Below are 19,221 nucleotides of genomic sequence, written 5' to 3' on the forward strand. Positions count from 1 at the left end.
ATAAGAATAATTTCAGGATTGAAAGCAGTACATGGATACCTGGATAGAATAGCTTCGAAAAGGGCGCTCTAAATATAATATTTCTGGTCAGGGAAGTATTATCATCAAAGGTATGTAAAATTTTTCCATTATTAACACCAAGATCACACAAACAAATGAACTAATAATATCAAATATTTTAAAAATATTTTTATATAAATCAGCATCGTCAATCAGTGCAAAAACAGATTAAGTTTGTAAAGTTATCACCATCGATTAAATTGCGCGCTATATAGTAATGTTCAATCAGTATAAAAATCTCCTAAAGCGTCGCATTGTGCCATCAGCAGCCCTTAGCATCACTCTCATATTGTTATTATTTTGTTGTTTATAAAATTTCTAGAAAGCGATCAGCATATTCTTTCTTACTTGTACAATGGCCGATCTATTTGGGATTTTAATAAGTCAAATGAAACTTCAAAACTCAAATTAAATTGCTTTCAGCACATTTACATTTTGCAGCATTAATCGCATTACTGTGTCAAGTCTTCTCCATTCCCTATACCCTACCCCAACCCTTCTTATCCTTTCCGATGGTGTTCAAGTGGTCCGCATAGACTATTACGGATTACCTATCCCTTCCCCCGGCTTTGGACTGACTTACGCTCTCATTGCCCCACCAAACGCTGCAAAATGAAAATGAAAAATGAAATATCACGTCATTCATTTATTCAGTTAACATCTTAACAGATACAACTGAATCAACAATTTCAGGCCACATTACTCGGTTCGTGGCCATATCGCTCCATCCTCGGTTCTACCCTACGCTCGCTAAACCGTTGTACACTTGATCCACCCACCTAGCACGCTGCGCTCCACGTCTTCTTGTATCGAACGGATTTAACGCGAACTCCATTTTTGCACTGATGATGCGCCTCCATATTTCACGGATCACGTTATTATCAGCCGTCAGCAAGGATCCAAGGTAAACGAACCCGTCGACTACCTCGATCAACCACGTATCCCCGTCTATCGTAACACTGCTTCCTAGGCTCCACCTACTAGCATGAGCTTTGCCTTGGAAACAATCACCACGAGTCCAACTTTTGCTGCCTCGCGTTTCAGGCGAGTGTACGTACAGGTCTGCGACCTTTTCAAATGTTCTGCCGTCTTTGTCTATATTAGCAGCAAAGCAAACAAATTCACTGGATATATACCGCCTTGATGAAATCGATGAAAAGGTGATGCGTTGGGACCTGGTATTCGCGACATTTTTGGAAAATTTTTCGTACAGTAAAGATCTGATCCGTTGTCGATCGACCGTCAACGAAGCCGGCTCGATAGCCTCCCACGAACTCGTTTACTACAGGTGTCAGACGACGGAAGATGGTCTGGGATAATACTTTAATTAAAGTCCGCATTTAGAATGGTGATCGCTCGAAAGTTCTCACAATCTAACTTGTCGCCTTTCTTGTAGATGGGGCATATTACCCCTTCCTTCCACTCCTCCGGTAGCTGTTCTGTTTCCCAGATTGTGCCTATCAGCCGGTGCAGACAAATGGCCAGCCTCTCCGGGCCCATCTTTATGAGTTCAACTCCGATACCATCCTTACCAGCAGCTTTGTTGTTCTTGAGCTGGTGAATGGCATCCTTAACCTCCCTTAAAGTGGGGGCTGGTTGGTTTCAATCGCCCGCAGTACTGACGAAGGCATTTTCTCTGTTGTCCCGTCCTTCATTACCTGTGTTCTCAGCACCATTCAGGTGTTCATCGAAGTGCTGCTTCCATATTTCGATTACCTCCCGCTCGTCCGTCAAAATGCTCCCATTCTTATCCCTGCACATCTCGGCTCGCGGCACGAAGCCGTTGCGGGATGCGTTGAGCTTCTGATAGAACTTACGTGTTTCTTGAGACCGGCACAGCTGTTCCATCTCCTCGCACTCCGTCTCCTTCAGGCGGCGTTTTTTCTCCCGAAAGAGGCGGGTTTGCTGTTGCCGTTTCCGTCTATAACGCTCCACGTTCTGTCGGGTCCCTTGCTGCAGCATGATCGCCCGCGCTGCATTCTTCTTCTCCAGAATCTGCCTACATTCCTCGTCGAACCAATCGTTCCGTCGCACGTATCCGACGTTGCTCTCAGCTGCATTGTTGATGACTGCTTTTACTGTTCTCGAGCAGTCCTCAAGAGGGGCTTCATCCAGCTCACCCTCTTCCGGTAATGCAACCTCGAGGTGCTGCGCGTACGCAGTTGCGATATCCGGTTGCTTAAGCTGCTCTAGGTCATACCAGGGCGACCGTCGGTACCGTACGTTGTTAATGATGGAGAGTTTTGTGCACAGTTTTTCCGTCACCAGATAGTGGTCAGAGTCGATGTTAGCGCTACGATAGGTCCTGACGTCGATAATAGTCGGTCTGAATTCCTCCTCTTGGTCAACCTCAGCGTTTAGATCTCCTATGACGATTTTGACGTCGTGACTTAGCTGTCGTACTCGCGTTCAAGCTGCGCGTAAGAAGCGTGTAGCAAGTACGCTTTATTATTTATTATAAATTCTTGGTTAAATTTAAGACTGTAAATATTACATGTTATTTTGTTATTTGTTAATTCATTATTTGTTAATTTATTAAACTTTGCATGTCCATTCGTTTTTCTAAATTAAATCTCCAATTCAATCACCGCCAATTGCTCTCATAGAGAATATACGACATAGTTACTCACGCCTAAAACGAGTGTCATGAGTTCCCTATGGTCAGCTACCAGGAAAGCGCATGGCTTTGCAAGCCTGTCGAGCGTCATGACGCCACCCAAAAACCGCTTGGGTCGCGGGCAGTGACCCATATGCCTATGCTATTCAGGATGCGTTGACCTTTTCCTTGTTCGGCATTCCACGCTTGTCACGAAGTTTAGCGAGCAAGCTGACTAGATGGTTTGAATAGTCAGTTGGAATGAGATGCACGACTTCGGGAAATATTGCAGATAAATTTCTTTGATGCTCGGTTTCGCGAAATTTAACTTCGTTGAATTTCGCGAAGTCTGGGGACAATGTTCAAAAATTGCGGCATCTGAGGATTGAATTGTGTTGGAAGTTTGAGAAAATGGGATTTTTTTTATTTCCGTGCAAAGTGGGCCGAAGGGTGTCAGATTTTCATGAAACATTTTCCACAGGCAGGGCTCATTAATATATGAATAAAAAAAATTGAGAAAAAATAAGGGTCGCTTATTTTCCCGGAAAACTCAGCTGGATTTTTTTTGTTTTCCTCTGACACTACTTACTTTGAAAAATCATAACTCAAGAACGAAGCATCGTAGAAACAAAGTTTTTTTATGAATATGAAAGCAAATTTTCTCAGGAATAAAAAAAAACTGAAAAAAGTTTTCCACAGAATGTTTCACCGTTTAGAAAATTCGTAAAAAAAGCCGGAAAAACTATGCTCCAACTCGTGGAAAACTTTCAAAAAAAATTTTTTGAGAAGATAATTTCATAAGCTGAAATTTTTGAGATGTACTTTTTTTTCGTTTTTGAGTTATGACCAATTTTGTAAAAAATGTGCAAATGTGCCATTTTGAGCCTTTTCTTTGAAAAATCATAACTCAAGAAAGAAGCATCGTAGAAACAAAGTTTTTTATGAAAATGAAAACAAATTTTCTCAGGAATAAAAAATAAATATTAACTGGAAACACTTTTCCACAAAATTTTCCACCGTTGAGAAAATTCGTAAAGAAAATCCGGAAAAACTATGTTCCAATAAGTGGAAAACTTTCAAAAATATATTTTTGAGAAGATAATTTTATAAGCTTCAATCGCTGAAATTTTTGAAATGGTATTTTTTTTTTTTTCGTTTTCGAGCTATGGACAATTTTGTAAAAAATGTGCAAATGTGCCATTTTGAAATCCCTGCCAATAAAAATTTACTGGTTGAACGACACAATATTTTTCGACTTACAACAACAATGATTTCATGCTCATCTCAATCATAAATTGAAATTTTCCACGAATATTGTAATTACCAACCCGAAACTGCGACAATAAAAATTGATTCTATCCAGTTAAATCTTGCTGATCCTGTCTGGGATGGTTTAAGATCCATTGGTGATTATTCCGAACAATATAATCATAATCAAGATTTTATGCTTTTGATCTTAAGAATCCTTGCGCAAAATCCATCACTGGCTAAAATAAAATATTTGTTCACTGGCTAAATCAGATTATTTGTTCTGCACTAAGACAAATAGGTTTTGTGGGAGCCTTGACTTAAACTTTGCTCTCAGGAAAACTAGTGCTGTCAAACGAATCGGAAGCTTAAATATTGTGATGCAATTCATTTTACTTATGTATGCCGTTATGTATATTTCTATGTATTTATTGGAATGAATTGTTGTGATTGTACTGAGGCAGAAAACGGTAAGTGTAGCTCAGCAGTTGTTAGCAGCATAGTTGCCCCAGTTGAACGGAAGTTCAGGCAAGCGTGAGAAAAATATGCTATATACGGTAGGTACACTCAAAATAATCCAAACGTCATTGCTACGTGAAGATCATTCCGAATTCCTTTTACCTCCACTTCACCTGACAAAGATAAAGATCACTAAGCCATTCATAACCACCAAACAGTGAATCGGTAATTGTTACTGAGATTACCTATCGCACTTACGTGAAGTTCACGTAGGTGCCTAAGTTCATTTTGACATTTGTATATTGTACGTACATTCGGTGTTGAGCTCAAATCCTAAGATGGCGCCCGCTTGATTTTTGAAGAACTTCAGGAGCTGCTGAACTTTAAACCCTGCGTAAGGTTGATTTCAAGGCAAATAAACTTTGAATACCGAAGAATCCCTGCATTACTTCATATTTTATACCTAATTTATAGCTTCTATTATAACACGCGAAGGCTACAACGAGACAGATCAAAAATTGGGAAACAGGATTTAAAATGCTCCGATTGAATATAATAATATCACAGTCTTTTAAATTTGTATATATTTTCCAATTGGGAATTAGTTTTTTTTCCAAAGCCTTTAGGTCTTTACTACAGTTAAATTTAATGCAAAACCATCTAGATCCTATTGAAACGCTTCGTAAAGGCTACCGGAAAATCCACGTAGCTCTTACGTGTACCGCCGGTGGAATTGACAAAGTTCATAAGTTATGTCTTTATAAGAGGTAAAGTATTTATAAGAGGTTTTAAGTATAGGTTTTAATAGACACTAAACAGCTCCTTCAAACTACAATTTATCATCAACAAATTTGGCCGGCAAATAAGTATTAACGGAAACTCTTATAGGTATCTTACTTACTTTACTTTTGCTGGCTCTATGTCCTTCAAGACATGACCTGCGCCACAATGTTACGCCAATTAACTCGATCCATGGCTGCTAACCTCCAGTTTCTCGATCGCCCCACACTTCCAAGATCCTGCTCCACTTGGTCAAACCACCTAGCTCGTTGCGCTCCCCTTCGTCTTGTACCGGCCGGATTTGAGGTGAACACCATTTTTGCGGGATTGTTGTCCGGCATTCTCACAACGTGTCCCGCCCATCGTACCCTTCCAGCTTTGGCGACTTTCGTGATACTGGGTTCACCGTAGAGTTGCGCAAGCTCGTGGTTCATTCTTCTCCTCCATATGCCGTTCTCACATACTCCGCCGAAGATCGTCCTAAGCACACGTCGTTCAAAAACTCCTAGCGCTTGCAGGTCCTCTTCGAACATTGTTCACGTCTCATGCCCGTAGAGGACTACCGGTCTTATCAGCGTTTTGTACATGGTACACTTAGTATGGAAGTGAAGTTTACCAGACCGCAAGGTCTTGTGGAGTCCGTAGTAAGCACGACTTCCGACGTCATCAATGATCCGAGGTAGACAAATTCGTCCACCACCTCGAACCTCGAATCATCACGCATCTGCCAATGCGAGCTCTATCGCGCTCGGTTCCTCCAGCCAGCAGATATTTCGTCTTCGACGTATTTACCTTCAATCCAACCCGATCAGTATACTGGTATACTGATCAGCAACCACCTGGAACGTTCTTCCGACAATGTCCACGTCGTCAGCGAAACAAATGAACTGGCTGGATTTATTGAAGATCGTGCCCCGCATGTTGAAGCCCGCCCGTTTCATAATATCTTCTAGCGCAATATTGAACAGGAGGCAGGAAAGACCATCGCCTTGTCGAAGTCCTTTGCGTGTTTCAAACGGGTCCGATAATGCACCCGATATCTTCACACAGCACTTGCTTTGATCAGTCTAGTCAGTTTCACGGGAAAACCATTCTCGTCCATAATCTTCCATAGCTCTTCGCGGTCGATGGTATCATAGGCCGCTTTGAAATCGATGAATAGGTGGTGCGTAGGGACTTGATATTCGCGACACTTTTGGAGGATCTGCCACAACATAAAGATTTGGTCTGTCGTCGATCGCCCGTCCACAAAACCGGCTTGATAACTTCCCACAAATCTGCTTGCCAGTGGCGATAGACGGCGGAAGATGATCTGGGAAAGCACTTTATAGGCTGCGTTAAGAATGGTGATCGCTCGATAGTTCTCACATTCTAACTTGTCACCCTTTTTGTATATTGGGTATATTATTCCCTCCTTCCACTCCTCCGGTAGCTGTTCTGTATCCCAGATCCTGGCTATCAATCGGTGCAGACAAGTGGCCAACCTGTCCGGGCCCATTTTAATAAGTTCCGCTCCAATACCATCCTTTCCAGCTGCTTTGTTGTTCTTGAGCTGTTTGATAGCATCCTTAACTTCACCTATTGTGGGAGTTGGCACGTCTCCCTCATCCGCCGTACTGATGAAGCCATTCCTCCTGCTGTCTTGATCTTCCTCCTCTGCGCCGTTTAGGTGTTCATCGTAGTGCTGCTTCCACCTTTCAATCACCTCACGTTCGTCCGTCAAGATACCACCATCCTTATCCCGGCACATTTCGGCTCGCGGCACAAAGCCTTTGCGGGATGCATTTAGTTTCTTGTAGAACTTACGTGTTTCTTGAGAACGATACAACTGCTCCATCTCTTCGCACTCCAACTCTTCCAGGCGGCGCTTTTTATCCCGGAATAGATGGGTTTGCTGTCTTCGCTTCTGTTTGTATCGTTCCACGTTTTGACGGGTGCCTTGCTGCAGCATCATCGCCCGCGCTGCATTCTTCTCGTCCAAAACCGTCTGACACTCCTCGTCGAACCAACCGTTCCGTCGATTTGCTTCCAAGAACCCAATGGCACCTTCCGCTGCGTTGTTTATGGCTGCTTTGAGACTACTCCAGCAGTCCTCAAGAGGGGCTTCGGTGAGCTCTCCCTCTTCCGGCAACGCTGCCTCAAGGCTTTGCGCGTAATCAGTTGCGACTTCGGGTAGCTTGAGTCGTTCCAGGTTGTACCGTGGCTGGCGTCGGTACCGAATGTTGTTCACAACAGAGAGTCGTTGGCGCACTTTAACCGTCACTAGGTAGTGGTCCGAATCGATGTTTGCGCCGCGATAAGTTCTGACGTCGATAATGTCCGAGAAGTGTCTTCCATCAATCAAAACGTGGTCGATTTGCGATTCAGTCTGTTGGAGTGATCTCCAGGTATACCGATACGGGAGGCTGTGCTGGAAGTAGGTACTACGTATGGCCATGTTTTGGAGGCGGCGAAATCAATCAGTCTAAGGCCGTTTTCGTCCGTAAGCTGGTGAGCTCTGAACTTCCCTATAATCGGTCTGAACTCATCCTCCTGGCCAATCTGAGCGTTCAAATCACCTATGATAATCTTGACGTTTTGGCTTAGGCAGCGGTCGTACTCGCGTTCGAACTGCGCGTAGAAAGCGTCCTTATCGTCATCGTCACTTGCTAGGTGAGGGCTGTGCACGTTGATTATGCTGATATTGAAGAAACGGCCTTTGATCCTCAACTTGCACATTCTGTTGTCGATTGGCCACCACCCAATCACGCGCCTCTGCATTTCGCCCATCACGATAAAAGCTGTGCCCAGCTCATGTCTGTTGCCGCAGCTCTGGTAGATGGTATAACCATCCCTATACGTATGTACCGTCGACCCTTTCCAGCAAACCTCCTGCAGCGCTACGATATCGAACTTGCGGACCCTCAATAATTCGGAAAGAATGCGGGTACTTCCCAAGAAATTGAGAGACTTACAGTTCCATGATCCGAGTTTCCAATCGTTAGTCCGTTTTCGATGCCTGGGTCTATGCCGATTGTTCCGGTACGAATTTACATTGTATGCTTCCTGTACTGATGGTTTTTACGGCTGGCTTGTAAGGCCTGCACCAACCCCCTGTCTCGCCGGAGGATCATCACTACAGCACTGTTTAGAGTCCCACGCTGGCACTAGGACGATGATCAGCCGCTCCTAACATGGAGAACAGACGCTGTTTTGAGCCGCCCCTGACATGGAGAACAGACGTTCTGACAGTGGCGATTCCCTAACCTCAAATCTACCTGTTCCACGAATAGAAAATCTTGAAACTCAGCAACAAATTTGTATCTATTGAGAAGAGACCTGTTAGAAAGGACGATTCCAATAATTTGCTGTTGGCTTTTTAATCTAAAACTGCCGAATTAACCATTTTCAGATTCGTAGAACAGGTGAAAAGTGAGGTTACGAGTCGCCTCTGCGCTCTGATAAGCTACACCCTCATAAGAGAGGAGCCCCCCTACCCTGTCAGTATACGACTAAGGTCCCACCAGGGATGGTTACCCGATCTTCCCTAGGTTACTCGTACCCCAGGCGGCACCAAGGGCGAGGTAGGGATAGGAGTTACTGGATAAGAGGCTAAGGATCACAAATGGGGTCTACTTTGTACCTGCAGGTACGCGAAGTACCAATGGTACGCATTATCCAGTCATTTACCACCCATAGGTATCTACAAAGCATTTTAAAGTGGGTTTTACCGAAAAGAATGTTTAGCACGTTCCAATGCTTTATTAAATCTATTAGGAATGAATGCATCTCTAATAAAACCTCCATAAATAACATCTAAGATCAAGAAGCACTGAAATTGTTACTTAGGCAGTCTATGCAAGGCTTTCGGCATACAAAAATTTGATATTTTTCATCGTGGAAGCTTAGCTTAGTGTTTTACTCACCTCCTCTACTATTGAGAAATGCATACTCTTTCGGGTGGTAGGACTAGTCGTTCGCAAACTGGAATTCATTAAATATCACTTCACGTGCAAGTCTAATAAGTTACGGCCATTCGTCGTCCCGATCGTCAATAGCTATGAAATCGTTGACCGTCAACCACGTGAGCCCATTTCCTTCGGGTTTGTGACCCGACGGAAGCAAAATGTGTCGCCACCAGGTTCGCTTGCGAACCAACCCCAGGAATAGTCTCCAATTTCGGCGAGGTCCGAAATCATATGGATTTTGGTAGGACTTCCCAAGCGCAGAGAGCCGTTTCGTTTCCGACTTGTTGATGTGTGCCTCAATACTGGTTTCACCCCTCGTGATCAGGGAACTGTGCCACGAGGTAAGAGCTCCGAGAGCGAATAAAGTAGCTACGTTAATTAGCGCCATAAATATAATTGCTCGATGCTTCGCCGCATTGCTACTGTACTCCTGCGGGACGGGAAGATCATGTTCAGCGGGGGCCAGCCCGTCATCGACGTAATCGTTCATTTCAGTCTAGAATGGTAAAATCAATGAATGAGAAAATGAACCTATCTTCAATTACTTCATACAAACCACAGGAATAATGTGCCCGGACAAATTGAATCTAACTGGATGACCATGCAGCGGCTCTACCTCGTTCCAGCCTTCTCCGTCACCCACGATCAGCACATTGTACCCCAGCTCGAAACCAAAGACTATTATGAACAAAACTCCCACCGTTGTGTAGAGCATGTAGAGGAAAAAGTACCGATGATTGCCATATCCAACGCAGTTATTGAGCCAAGCTGAAACCAAGCAATATTGTAGTTATTTCCTAATAGTATCAAATAGAGACGCGTTCGCATTCGTGACCAAGGGGTAGGACAAACGTTGGACAAAACTCTATGCACAGGGATATCATTTTCATTTTGCAGCGTTTAGTGGGGCAATAAGAACGAAAGTCAGACCAAAACCATGTCCGTCTTGTCCTACTCATTTCTCACGCCACTGGCAATCCGATCCAAATACTCACGACAGTGATGGTCCATCTTGAGAACACACCGGTTGCACACCGAGCAGTGATGCGTTCGCGGGGGCTTCGGGGCGATACATTTCTTACAGATGCTCACAGCCTCGATTATCAGTTCCTTCTAAAATGAAAAATCGTTAATTACCGAAAATACCTAACACCTGAAATCATTCAAATCATACCTCCGGCGGGTATCCCGGGGAAGTGGCTGCCGCCTTGTAAAAGTTCCACGCAACATTGACCAGCAACCAGTTGCCCACCACCAGCAGGAAGTAGGTTGTGTTGGGGCTCTTCTTCCACCAGTAGGGCAGCCCAATCCAGTAGCAAATGATGACCACTGCCGCCGTCAGACAAACCACGGCGAACACGAAAAACTGCAAGCAATAACCAGATAATTCGTTACTTCCCTCAAGGGGTTCACAATTGTTCCTTTACCGGTCCGAGCAGGTGGGTGAAATTATCCACAAACCAGAATATCGGTTCCAAACAAACGTCCGACGCGTAGGACTGACTCATGTGGTGGTTATACGTTAGTGAACGGATACATTGCAGCGAGTAGTGGTAGCGGAAGCGGATGCAATTTCTGTAAGCAAAAGCAGAAGTTACATTTCTGGGAATGGATAAATCAAGGAACAAGCAACTCACACTAATTTCTTTGGAAACTCTTTGAGGCGCCACTGAATGCGACTCATTATAGCTAATACAATACTAATTTTCGTTCGGCACAAACTAGCTAAACTTTAGGCTTAAGGTCACAGCTTAATATTACACACGCAAAACACTTCTTTTGGTTTCATTTTCATACATTTTTACAACAAAAAATAAATTTTCAGCTCACGAAAAAGAACGCTTTCGCAAATTTTTATTTACATTTTATTGCTCTCAAACTAGTGGGTCGGTCAAAAATTACTTTACGTTACTATGCGTTACCATGCTGCAGAAAATATAATACACGGAGAAAATTTTAAACTTTTTTTCTTAGCAAACAAATTTTGTTGTATTGTCGCGCGCCAACCAAAACGGAACGCGCGTGTGGGACACGCGACGTGTGACTCGTTCCCGACATAACTGTCATAATGACATGTGTAGCGCTACATTCTTACGATGTTTATGAACACAGCGCACTATTCAAATATTAGTCGCGACGATTGGAGATTGAGAAAAAAAAGTTTAAAAAAATGTTTGTCCTTAATGCGTAGTATGCACCTGAAACGTAAAGCGCTCAAGTAAAATTTCTCTTTTTTACCAAAGTAATTTTGACAACTGATCTACTATGAGCGAAATGTCACTTTTACTTGCGGAATAATTGAGCAGCACATTTTTCCGTACGGAAAAGTGACAGCTCCATTTGATTTGTACAGCAGGCGTTACCGATGTTATGAAATCAGCTCTACTTCTCAGCAGCGTACAGCTCAAGTAATTTCGGTAGCGAAATCATTCCTTGACCGTTTCTTGTCCTATCCTTTTGCACAGTACTTATGATCAGCGTACCGGCCATAAGGACTGTTCATTTAAGAAAGTGGACACGTGTTTTTTACAGTAAACTGTCTATTTTCGAACAAATTCATGAGTTTACCTAAAATACATGGAAATCAACGTAATTTCGATCAAATTCACATAAATTTGAACATTTATTGAGCATTGCTGGAGAATGCTCTTACTTTTCTTTTGATACCTCCCATAAAATTCTGCACAACTTTTTTCGGAACTTTTAAACTGCTTTTTGAACTGCTGACCACATTTTCTTGAAAAAATCGATAGAGCTTGCTTCTCTTCCATCCTTCTTAAGATGCCGTTTGATTATTGCCCAATATGTTTCAATGAGGCGTAGTTCTGAGCAATTTGATGGATTCGATCATTTTTCTACAAATTCGACTTATTCCTTCTTGAGCATCTCCAAAGTAGCTGCAGCATAGTGAGCCGATGCTAGGTCTGGCAAAAACAATGGAGGCTTGGTTTGCTTTCAGTAGATGGGCAGAAGCCATTTTTTAATGCATTTAGTTCTATAATTTTCGCCGTTGATTGAACCCGTCGTGAAATATGTAGTACTTTCGTACCGCAGGAGCAAATTGCCTGCCATACCAAATCATTTTTCCCAAATTTTTCTGTTGGGATGTATCGTACGTCGTCAGGAATATCTGTTTTGGCCACAGCGTTGAAAAAAATCAATTTGGACACTTCGCGAGTTAAGCCAAATCTCGGAACGGCAGTTTTTCTGTACACCATTTGTGCAGAAAAAAATTGAGAGTCGCCATGTCAATTCGACCCATCGTTTAGAATTTATAATTTTTTTTATGTCAACTTTTGTCTGCTGTCAAAATAAACACTTGAGATCACACTGAAACAAAATTTTATTTGTTTTTATGGAATTTTTACACCAAAATGCTAATATTTAGGTGTCCACTTTCTTAAATGAACAGTCCTTATTTCTGTCGGATCCATAATATAATCTACCGAATCCATGGTAGAATTAAGAACTGTACCAACGACTTTCAACCGACTACAAAAATCTGTTAAGTTTACTACAATCTGGTGAAAATCACTGAGCAGTGCATTAAATTTGACTATGTCCATAGTAGCATCCACTACACAGCATTGTATTTCGATCCGTGACACCCACCGTACAACACAGTGTGGTCAAAAGTATGATGCTAAACTTCTCAAATCAAGAATGTTTCTAGTCAAAAATACTACAACTCTGGTTAAATTAACAGAAGAAATTTTCTTGTGTAGTGATGTTGACTATGTTTTGGTAGAGTTAACAGATTAATGTAGTCGGTTGAAAATCGTTGGTGCAGTTCTTAATTTTACCATGGATTCAGTAGTTTCTACAATAAAATTCATTTCAGTGTATTTTGGACAGAGCGTTACACGTATATAATTTGGCCATTTACGGCAAAATCAAATGGAAGTGGCCAAATTATATACGTGTAACGCTCTGTCCAAAATACATAACACACCCTACTCCTCGCATTTGTACGACCTAAAAAAGGAATTTTTATTTATTTTTATTTTTCTAAGATAGCTCTTTGAATAAGCTTTCGGACAGTGTATAAAGATCTGTATAAAATATAACGATTATGCAGTATATTGTATTCAATGTTTACCTTGTGTTTGCACTGAATTCTTCATTTTTCTTAAAAACTCTAACTTTAACATACTGTATCAATTAAAATATAAAAGATCTTGTCCTGATATTCCAGGAATATCTTAATAGAAGTGTTTACTATGGAATTAGGTTCTAAAATTTTTAATAAAACCTTGTTTTTATTTAATAACACGAAAAAGCATGTTACTGTAACTACTTTACCAATTTTTTCCGCTCAAATATAGGCTATGTCATGTTTAAACTTAAATTTAAAAATTTTGTCCATAAATGAACCTTGACACTTTTGCTCATGTTTGACGTTCGCTTAGTCGACAAAAACACCACAGGGGTTTTAGTTCTACCACTGGGGTTGTTCTTATCTGACATTTCGTAAGGGACACGGAAAACAAAATACACCCACAATTTGAGTTTAAGCCAAAGGATGTGACAAAATCTAAAAAAATGTTTTTTGGGCTTAAACCAACGGAAAACATTAGATAATTGAGTAAACATGTGTTTTTGCCCTAAACTGAAGCGTTTGGCACTTAAATTGGGACAGGGCTTTAGGACCCTATTATGTACAAGAAAAACCTATCAGAACAAGTCATTTTTTCGATTATTGGCCACCTGATCGTCCATAGTGCATGGGGAGTTTTCGTCGATCAAACCTTCTAAAATTCAGCGATGCGCTGAAACAAGCTAAAAGTAATGTCATTTTTGGGTTCAATAGGTTTTAGAAACCCCACCCATTACGAAGACTTCACTGAAATAAATTTTATAGTAGAAACTACTGAATCTATGGTAAAATTAAGAACTGCACCAACGATTTTCAACCGACTACACTAATCTGTTAACTCTACCAGAACAAACTCAACATCACCTGAGAGAGACTCGCGAAGAGGAAAAATATCAACGTCATATGCAGCCCAGATTCCCCTCTCACGAAACGTCAAATGCAGCCCACCGTTTTTATGGCTGAAAAAGTGAAAAGTATTGTGTTCAACGTAAACTGTTATTAAAAACCTCAGTCAGCGGAGCAGTTTTTTCAAAGTTGCTGATAAATCTAAGCAGAAGATTAATTAATTCTAATGCCTACTACGTTTGCTGGCATGAAATGTTACTCGAACGGCTATTTATGATTCGATGTGATGCAAACTCAATCATTTTTTGCTGAGAGGTACATGTGAGAGTTTGAACAGCTTGCGCATAATTGGTATAAACACAAAGTGGAAAAAGAAAAAAAACTCAGCAATCACAGAAAAAGAAGACCGTCTCCACGAGTCTCGTCTCAGAACATCACCACACAAGAAAATATTTTCGGTTTAATTATCCACAGTTGCAGCATTTATGACTAGAAATATTCTTGAGTTGACAAGTTTGGCATTGTACTTTTGACCACACTGTGTTGTAAGGTGAGTATCACGGATTGAAATACAACACCCCGCATAAATAAGAACCATACTTGTACTGTTCCCAAAATTATCCACAACCATTTTCAACAATACGTGTACTGTTTCGTATATTGCTCAAAATAACAATATATCTACCGAACCACAAACTATTTTGACAAAATGGCAAATGGTGATTGAAAAAATAACAATATGGGGAATAGGCTGTTAAGTTATGTAACCATTCAAAAACGCCAATTTTCCCGAACATTTTTTTAAGTTTACAGTTCAAGAAATGGTTGGGATACTATCCATTTTTTGGCCAATTTACTGTATTGCAAACAGTGTTGAAACAGTTGAACTATAAAGTCGTAATAAAACATATAACGTACATGTAATAGTTTATTTGTGGTATGTTATGGTAATTGAACCACAAGCAATACTGTCCTGTTATGTATTTACCATACACATTACTTGTTTCATTGCCTTATTCGGAATAAAATGAAAAAAATGAAATAAAATTAAAACGTCGTGTATTATTCAGAAAGCTATTATTCTAACGACTTCACGGTTGGTTTTTAATCAATAAATAATATAGCATTAAACTGAAGCACTTTTTATAAAATAACAACTTTCTGGCACTAAATCATACTCGCGCTATTGGCGGACCGGTTTAACTACGGCTGCATCTTCCTAGTCACTTCTTTATCCAAATGGCTGCAGCAGGACATCCGGTCATTTAGTGGTAGTCGGGTTCATCGGACCTAAAATGTACGTGACCGTTAGATAATATTCAACTCGGTTACATATAGGTTTACACAATCTTACCAAGTGAGGATGGTTTTCGGGAGATTCCAGTCACATAGTTGGTTGCAATTCCCTTAAAACAAGCAGCAGCAAGCGGCGGATTGGTGTTCCCGTCGGCGATCCCATCGGTAATAATCATCCTAGCTCGAAGTTTCTGTAGACGATAGCCGCTGAAGTTGCATGTTTTAAGAATGTTCTTTTCTCTTCTCTCACCACGGATTAGTCTGAGCACTTTTCAATTTAATTTGGCCTGAAGAAAAACTACTTTTGTGTCTTTTTCAATCCTACAAACGGATTAAGTTTTGTTGTTTTGGTCTGAAAATTGACAGAAACACGCAGACTGTGGAGATACACACGCTCGAAAATTTTAACAAGGGCTATGAATTTCGAAGACAATTAAATACCCTTTTAGCATTCTATCTTTTCGATCATTAATAGAAGTTAGTATCTTTTAATAAAAAACATAAATATTTGACGAATCTTGCGAGTCATATAAAAAATTGAAAGAATAATTGTTTGTAGCTGACACAATCAATGTACTTTTTTTTGAAGTGCCAATACCGAAAATCAATGTGTTCAACATCTTGCCAAACTGTTTAAAATAGGTAACATATGGTAAAATGCACTTTTGAAATTTTTTTGCACAAATACAAAGACGAACAATTTCTCAGAAGGTTATCTTACACTGTCACTATTTCACACGAGTTTGCAGCGCCAAATAATTTTACAATTTGCATACAATTTAATTTATTGTCACTATTTGACATTCATTATTCAAATAGTCTTTTACGGTTCAAAGCTTCAAAATCTTTATTGTTCAACGTAAAACCGACTATTTGTGATACACTAACATTATCGGTTATAACAATCATACTGTTTGGAATAGAAGGCAAATGGTATTTTGCTATGCGGGACACTCAAACAGACTTTCAGAGTTCGGTAATGCAAATTACCGAAACAGACCGGTAATTTAAAAAAATACAGTTCTCGCATACTCTGAGATAACGCCCTAAAAGCCATTGGTAACCACTTGCGTAGCTCGTTGTTTCTGAGCAAATGAAAGAAATAGCATCCAAACCAATATCACGGGCAGGTAGATATTGATCCTTTCTTCCCCATAGCGTTGTTAAATAACATGAAAATCTTTTTAAATGCTCAGAAACAACGAGCTACACACATGGTTACCAATGGCTTTTAGGGCGAGATCAGAAGTTATGCGAGAGTTGTATCGGTAATAACCTGCTAGATTACCGAAATTTGTAAATCAATCTACGGTATATCGGTGATGCCATCCCATTTTAACGAGTACGGTAATTTTATTCACCGAAAATATCAGTAAAACAGATCAAATACCGAGTTCGGTAAAATATTACTGAACCTTCAGTAAATTTGAGCTGTCAACTCCAACCTCTACATGTTTTCGACAGAAATTCTCAAGTACGCAGTGCAATGCAATCCTCCTGCAAAGCGCAACGAAATTAGTGGATGCATTCATCAAAACCCACCAGAAACTGTTGGTAAGATCATCTGAGTTCGGTTCCGTGATTAGAAGACAGTGGACTGAAGACAGTAGTTTTTATCATTTCGGTGGTGTTTTCTTTTCAGATTCAAACGTTTATTCCTGCTCCTGTTTCGAACGCCATGGAGATTTGTTTCGAAGTTCTACCTATGATGAATGCCAAAACCGTGCGGTGCTTCAAAAATACTACTGCATCAAACGAATATATGAATAAAAGATTATTTGATTAACAAATCGCATCAAATGGTTAATGTTTTTCTGTTTTTTTTTTGATGGATTGAATTGCTGGTGAAAGAAAGGGGAAAATGCAAATTACCGTATAGATCGGTAACGGACCTAAAATTTACCGAAGTGTTCAGCAACTTTTGACGTTTCATGGCAAATCACAGTTTACCGACCAGTCGGTACTTGTTTTCGTTTACCGAACGCATTACCGACTGTTCAGCTGCGCATTACCGACTGTTCAGATTTCGGTAAATAAATTACCGACGTCGGTGATTTATTCTAAGTGTGAATGCTATTGACTTCGCAGCACCAAACCGTATTCGCGTCTGCTCATGAGATGCGAAGTTTTCTGGATGCGAAGCTAATGTCAAAGTCGAAACAATGGGACGGCGGCTGTGATGACTCCGGGCGGCTTTCACAGATGTAAATAAACGACTAAACTGACCTCTTACACACTAAGTCATTATTGACGAACTTCAATGAAATGTTATGCAGCTTGTAAAATTAAAAATTCTGATGACGAAATTTCACTAAAAATTGTTTTATTTTTATCAATTATAATGTGTATTACTCTAATTTGGCAAGAAATATTAATAACCAATGTGAAGGCTCATTTATTTTGCTGCCTGTGGTGTGATAAATCAAAGAAGTTTTTATACACTGTTCTGGGTAATATTCCCTCACTCTGTAAATAAGTTCGCAGCTCCAAACTGAGATGCGATCGCATTCTGGATTTTACCAAAATATACAATATGTAGTCGAGACTGCTATGGACATGGTCACTTTTACTGCACTGGTCAGTGATTTTTACGAGATTATAGTAAACTTAACAGATTTTTGTAGTCGGTTGAAAATCGTTGGTGCAGTTCTTAATTTTACCATGGATTCAGTAGATTATACTACAAAATTTGTTTGCGTGTTCGAAGGCCAAAAGCAAAGCTCCCGACAATACGACAAGTCACCCTACTTCTGGCGAATCTCGTGGAATTTGCATAACGCCTAGTGTGTAACGCAACATAACGTGGTTCCAAACGATCTGTCGTTTTGAAATGTTTGTAAACAGTTTTACGAATCCGGTCGCAACCTTTTTGTAGTTTTCAGCAATCTCGACATTTTTTTTTAGGAATTTAAGTGAATATTTCCGTTATTTATTGTAGTATTCAACTCAAAATGGGATTTTTAACGATACTCAAGAAAATGAAGCAAAAAGAAAAGGAAATGCGAATACTGTTGCTGTAAGTATAGCCCTTTGAAATACCATTTGCCGATTCCTGTGTGAAGTCTGCCAATGACTAATCCTAATTCTAAAACAGGGGTCTGGACAATGCAGGGAAAACGACAATCCTCAAGCGGTTCAACGGGGAACCGATCGATCAGATATCGCCGACCCTGGGGTTCAACATAAAAACGCTGGAGTACAACAACTACACGCTGAACATGTGGGACGTGGGTGGCCAAAAGTCGCTCCGATCCTACTGGAGGAACTATTTCGAGTGCACCGATGGCCTGGTCTGGGTGGTGGACAGTACCGATCGGATGCGTATGGAATCGTGCCGGGAGGAGCTTGCCGTGCTGCTGCAGGAGGAACGACTCGCGGGAGCCACATTGCTGGTGCTGGCCAACAAACAGGATCTTCCCGGGGCGTTGACGGCCAACGAAATCCGGGAAGTTCTACAGCTGGAAAAGATCGAAACACACCATTGGGCGATTCACGGAGTAAGTGCCGTGACCGGGGGGAAACTGGTCGAGGCCATCGATTGGCTGGTGGACGATATTTCAAAACGAATTTTTACGCTAGACTAGAGGATAGCAAACGGTAAGTGATGTATTCCATAAACAATATTTATTTTCAAGCTTAATCTACATGAGTTTTTGGTAATGAGAAATCCCTGTACATGTTAATTATCATTGAAAGGCTGGTAAAGTTTGGTAAAAAAATCTTCCAGGAATTCGTCTTCCCTGGGCTTGTTATTATATTTTCCAGAGAGTGATAATTTTGTTTTAGTAATCAGATATACTATTACCTATTACCTATCTGATTATTATGATTGATATAACTTTTTGATCTAATGATTACGGTCAAACTACTGCATAATATAGCGTTCGTTCATC

At 40.8% G+C, this 19,221-nt stretch overlaps 2 protein-coding genes across 2 annotated transcripts; one reads left to right on the top strand and one right to left on the bottom strand.

The window, feature by feature from the left end:
* Positions 1–9,010: 9,010 nt before the first annotated feature.
* LOC5577664 (probable palmitoyltransferase ZDHHC16) lies at positions 9,011–10,970 on the bottom strand. The gene is made up of 6 exons (XM_001656612.2): positions 10,728–10,970; positions 10,518–10,665; positions 10,265–10,456; positions 10,086–10,203; positions 9,647–9,858; positions 9,011–9,586 (listed from the first exon to the last, which is right to left on the bottom strand). The coding sequence occupies exons 1-6, from the start codon at positions 10,772–10,774 to the stop codon at positions 9,149–9,151; spliced, it is 1,155 nt and encodes a 384-aa protein (XP_001656662.2). The 5' UTR covers positions 10,775–10,970; the 3' UTR covers positions 9,011–9,148.
* Positions 10,971–18,160: 7,190 nt separating this feature from the next.
* LOC110673983 (ADP-ribosylation factor-like protein 2) lies at positions 18,161–18,968 on the top strand. Its single transcript, XM_021838129.1, has 2 exons — positions 18,161–18,344; positions 18,423–18,968. Exons 1-2 carry the CDS (start codon positions 18,280–18,282, stop codon positions 18,910–18,912), a joined length of 555 nt encoding a protein of 184 aa, XP_021693821.1. The 5' UTR covers positions 18,161–18,279; the 3' UTR covers positions 18,913–18,968.
* Positions 18,969–19,221: the final 253 nt, after the last annotated feature.

Source organism: Aedes aegypti, chromosome 1, assembly GCF_002204515.2.
Source record: "Aedes aegypti strain LVP_AGWG chromosome 1, AaegL5.0 Primary Assembly, whole genome shotgun sequence".
NCBI lineage: Eukaryota > Metazoa > Arthropoda > Insecta > Diptera > Culicidae > Aedes > Aedes aegypti.

What these genes read in the sequence shown, in the direction of transcription:
- LOC110673983 (XM_021838129.1), top strand. Translation starts at nt 18,280, where the DNA reads ATGGGATTTTTAACGATACTCAAGAAAATGAAGCAAAAAGAAAAGGAA. An exon ending in GAAATGCGAATACTGTTGCT is followed by an intron (nt 18,345 to 18,422) that starts GTAAGTATAGCC and finishes ATTCTAAAACAG; the next exon opens with GGGTCTGGACAATGCAGGGA.
- LOC5577664 (XM_001656612.2), bottom strand. Translation starts at nt 10,774, where the DNA reads ATGAGTCGCATTCAGTGGCGCCTCAAAGAGTTTCCAAAGAAATTAGT. An exon ending in TCACCCACCTGCTCGGACCG is followed by an intron (nt 10,457 to 10,517) that starts GTAAAGGAACAA and finishes TATTGCTTGCAG; the next exon opens with TTTTTCGTGTTCGCCGTGGT. An exon ending in CAAGATGGACCATCACTGTC is followed by an intron (nt 9,859 to 10,085) that starts GTGAGTATTTGG and finishes GCTTGGTTTCAG; the next exon opens with CTTGGCTCAATAACTGCGTT.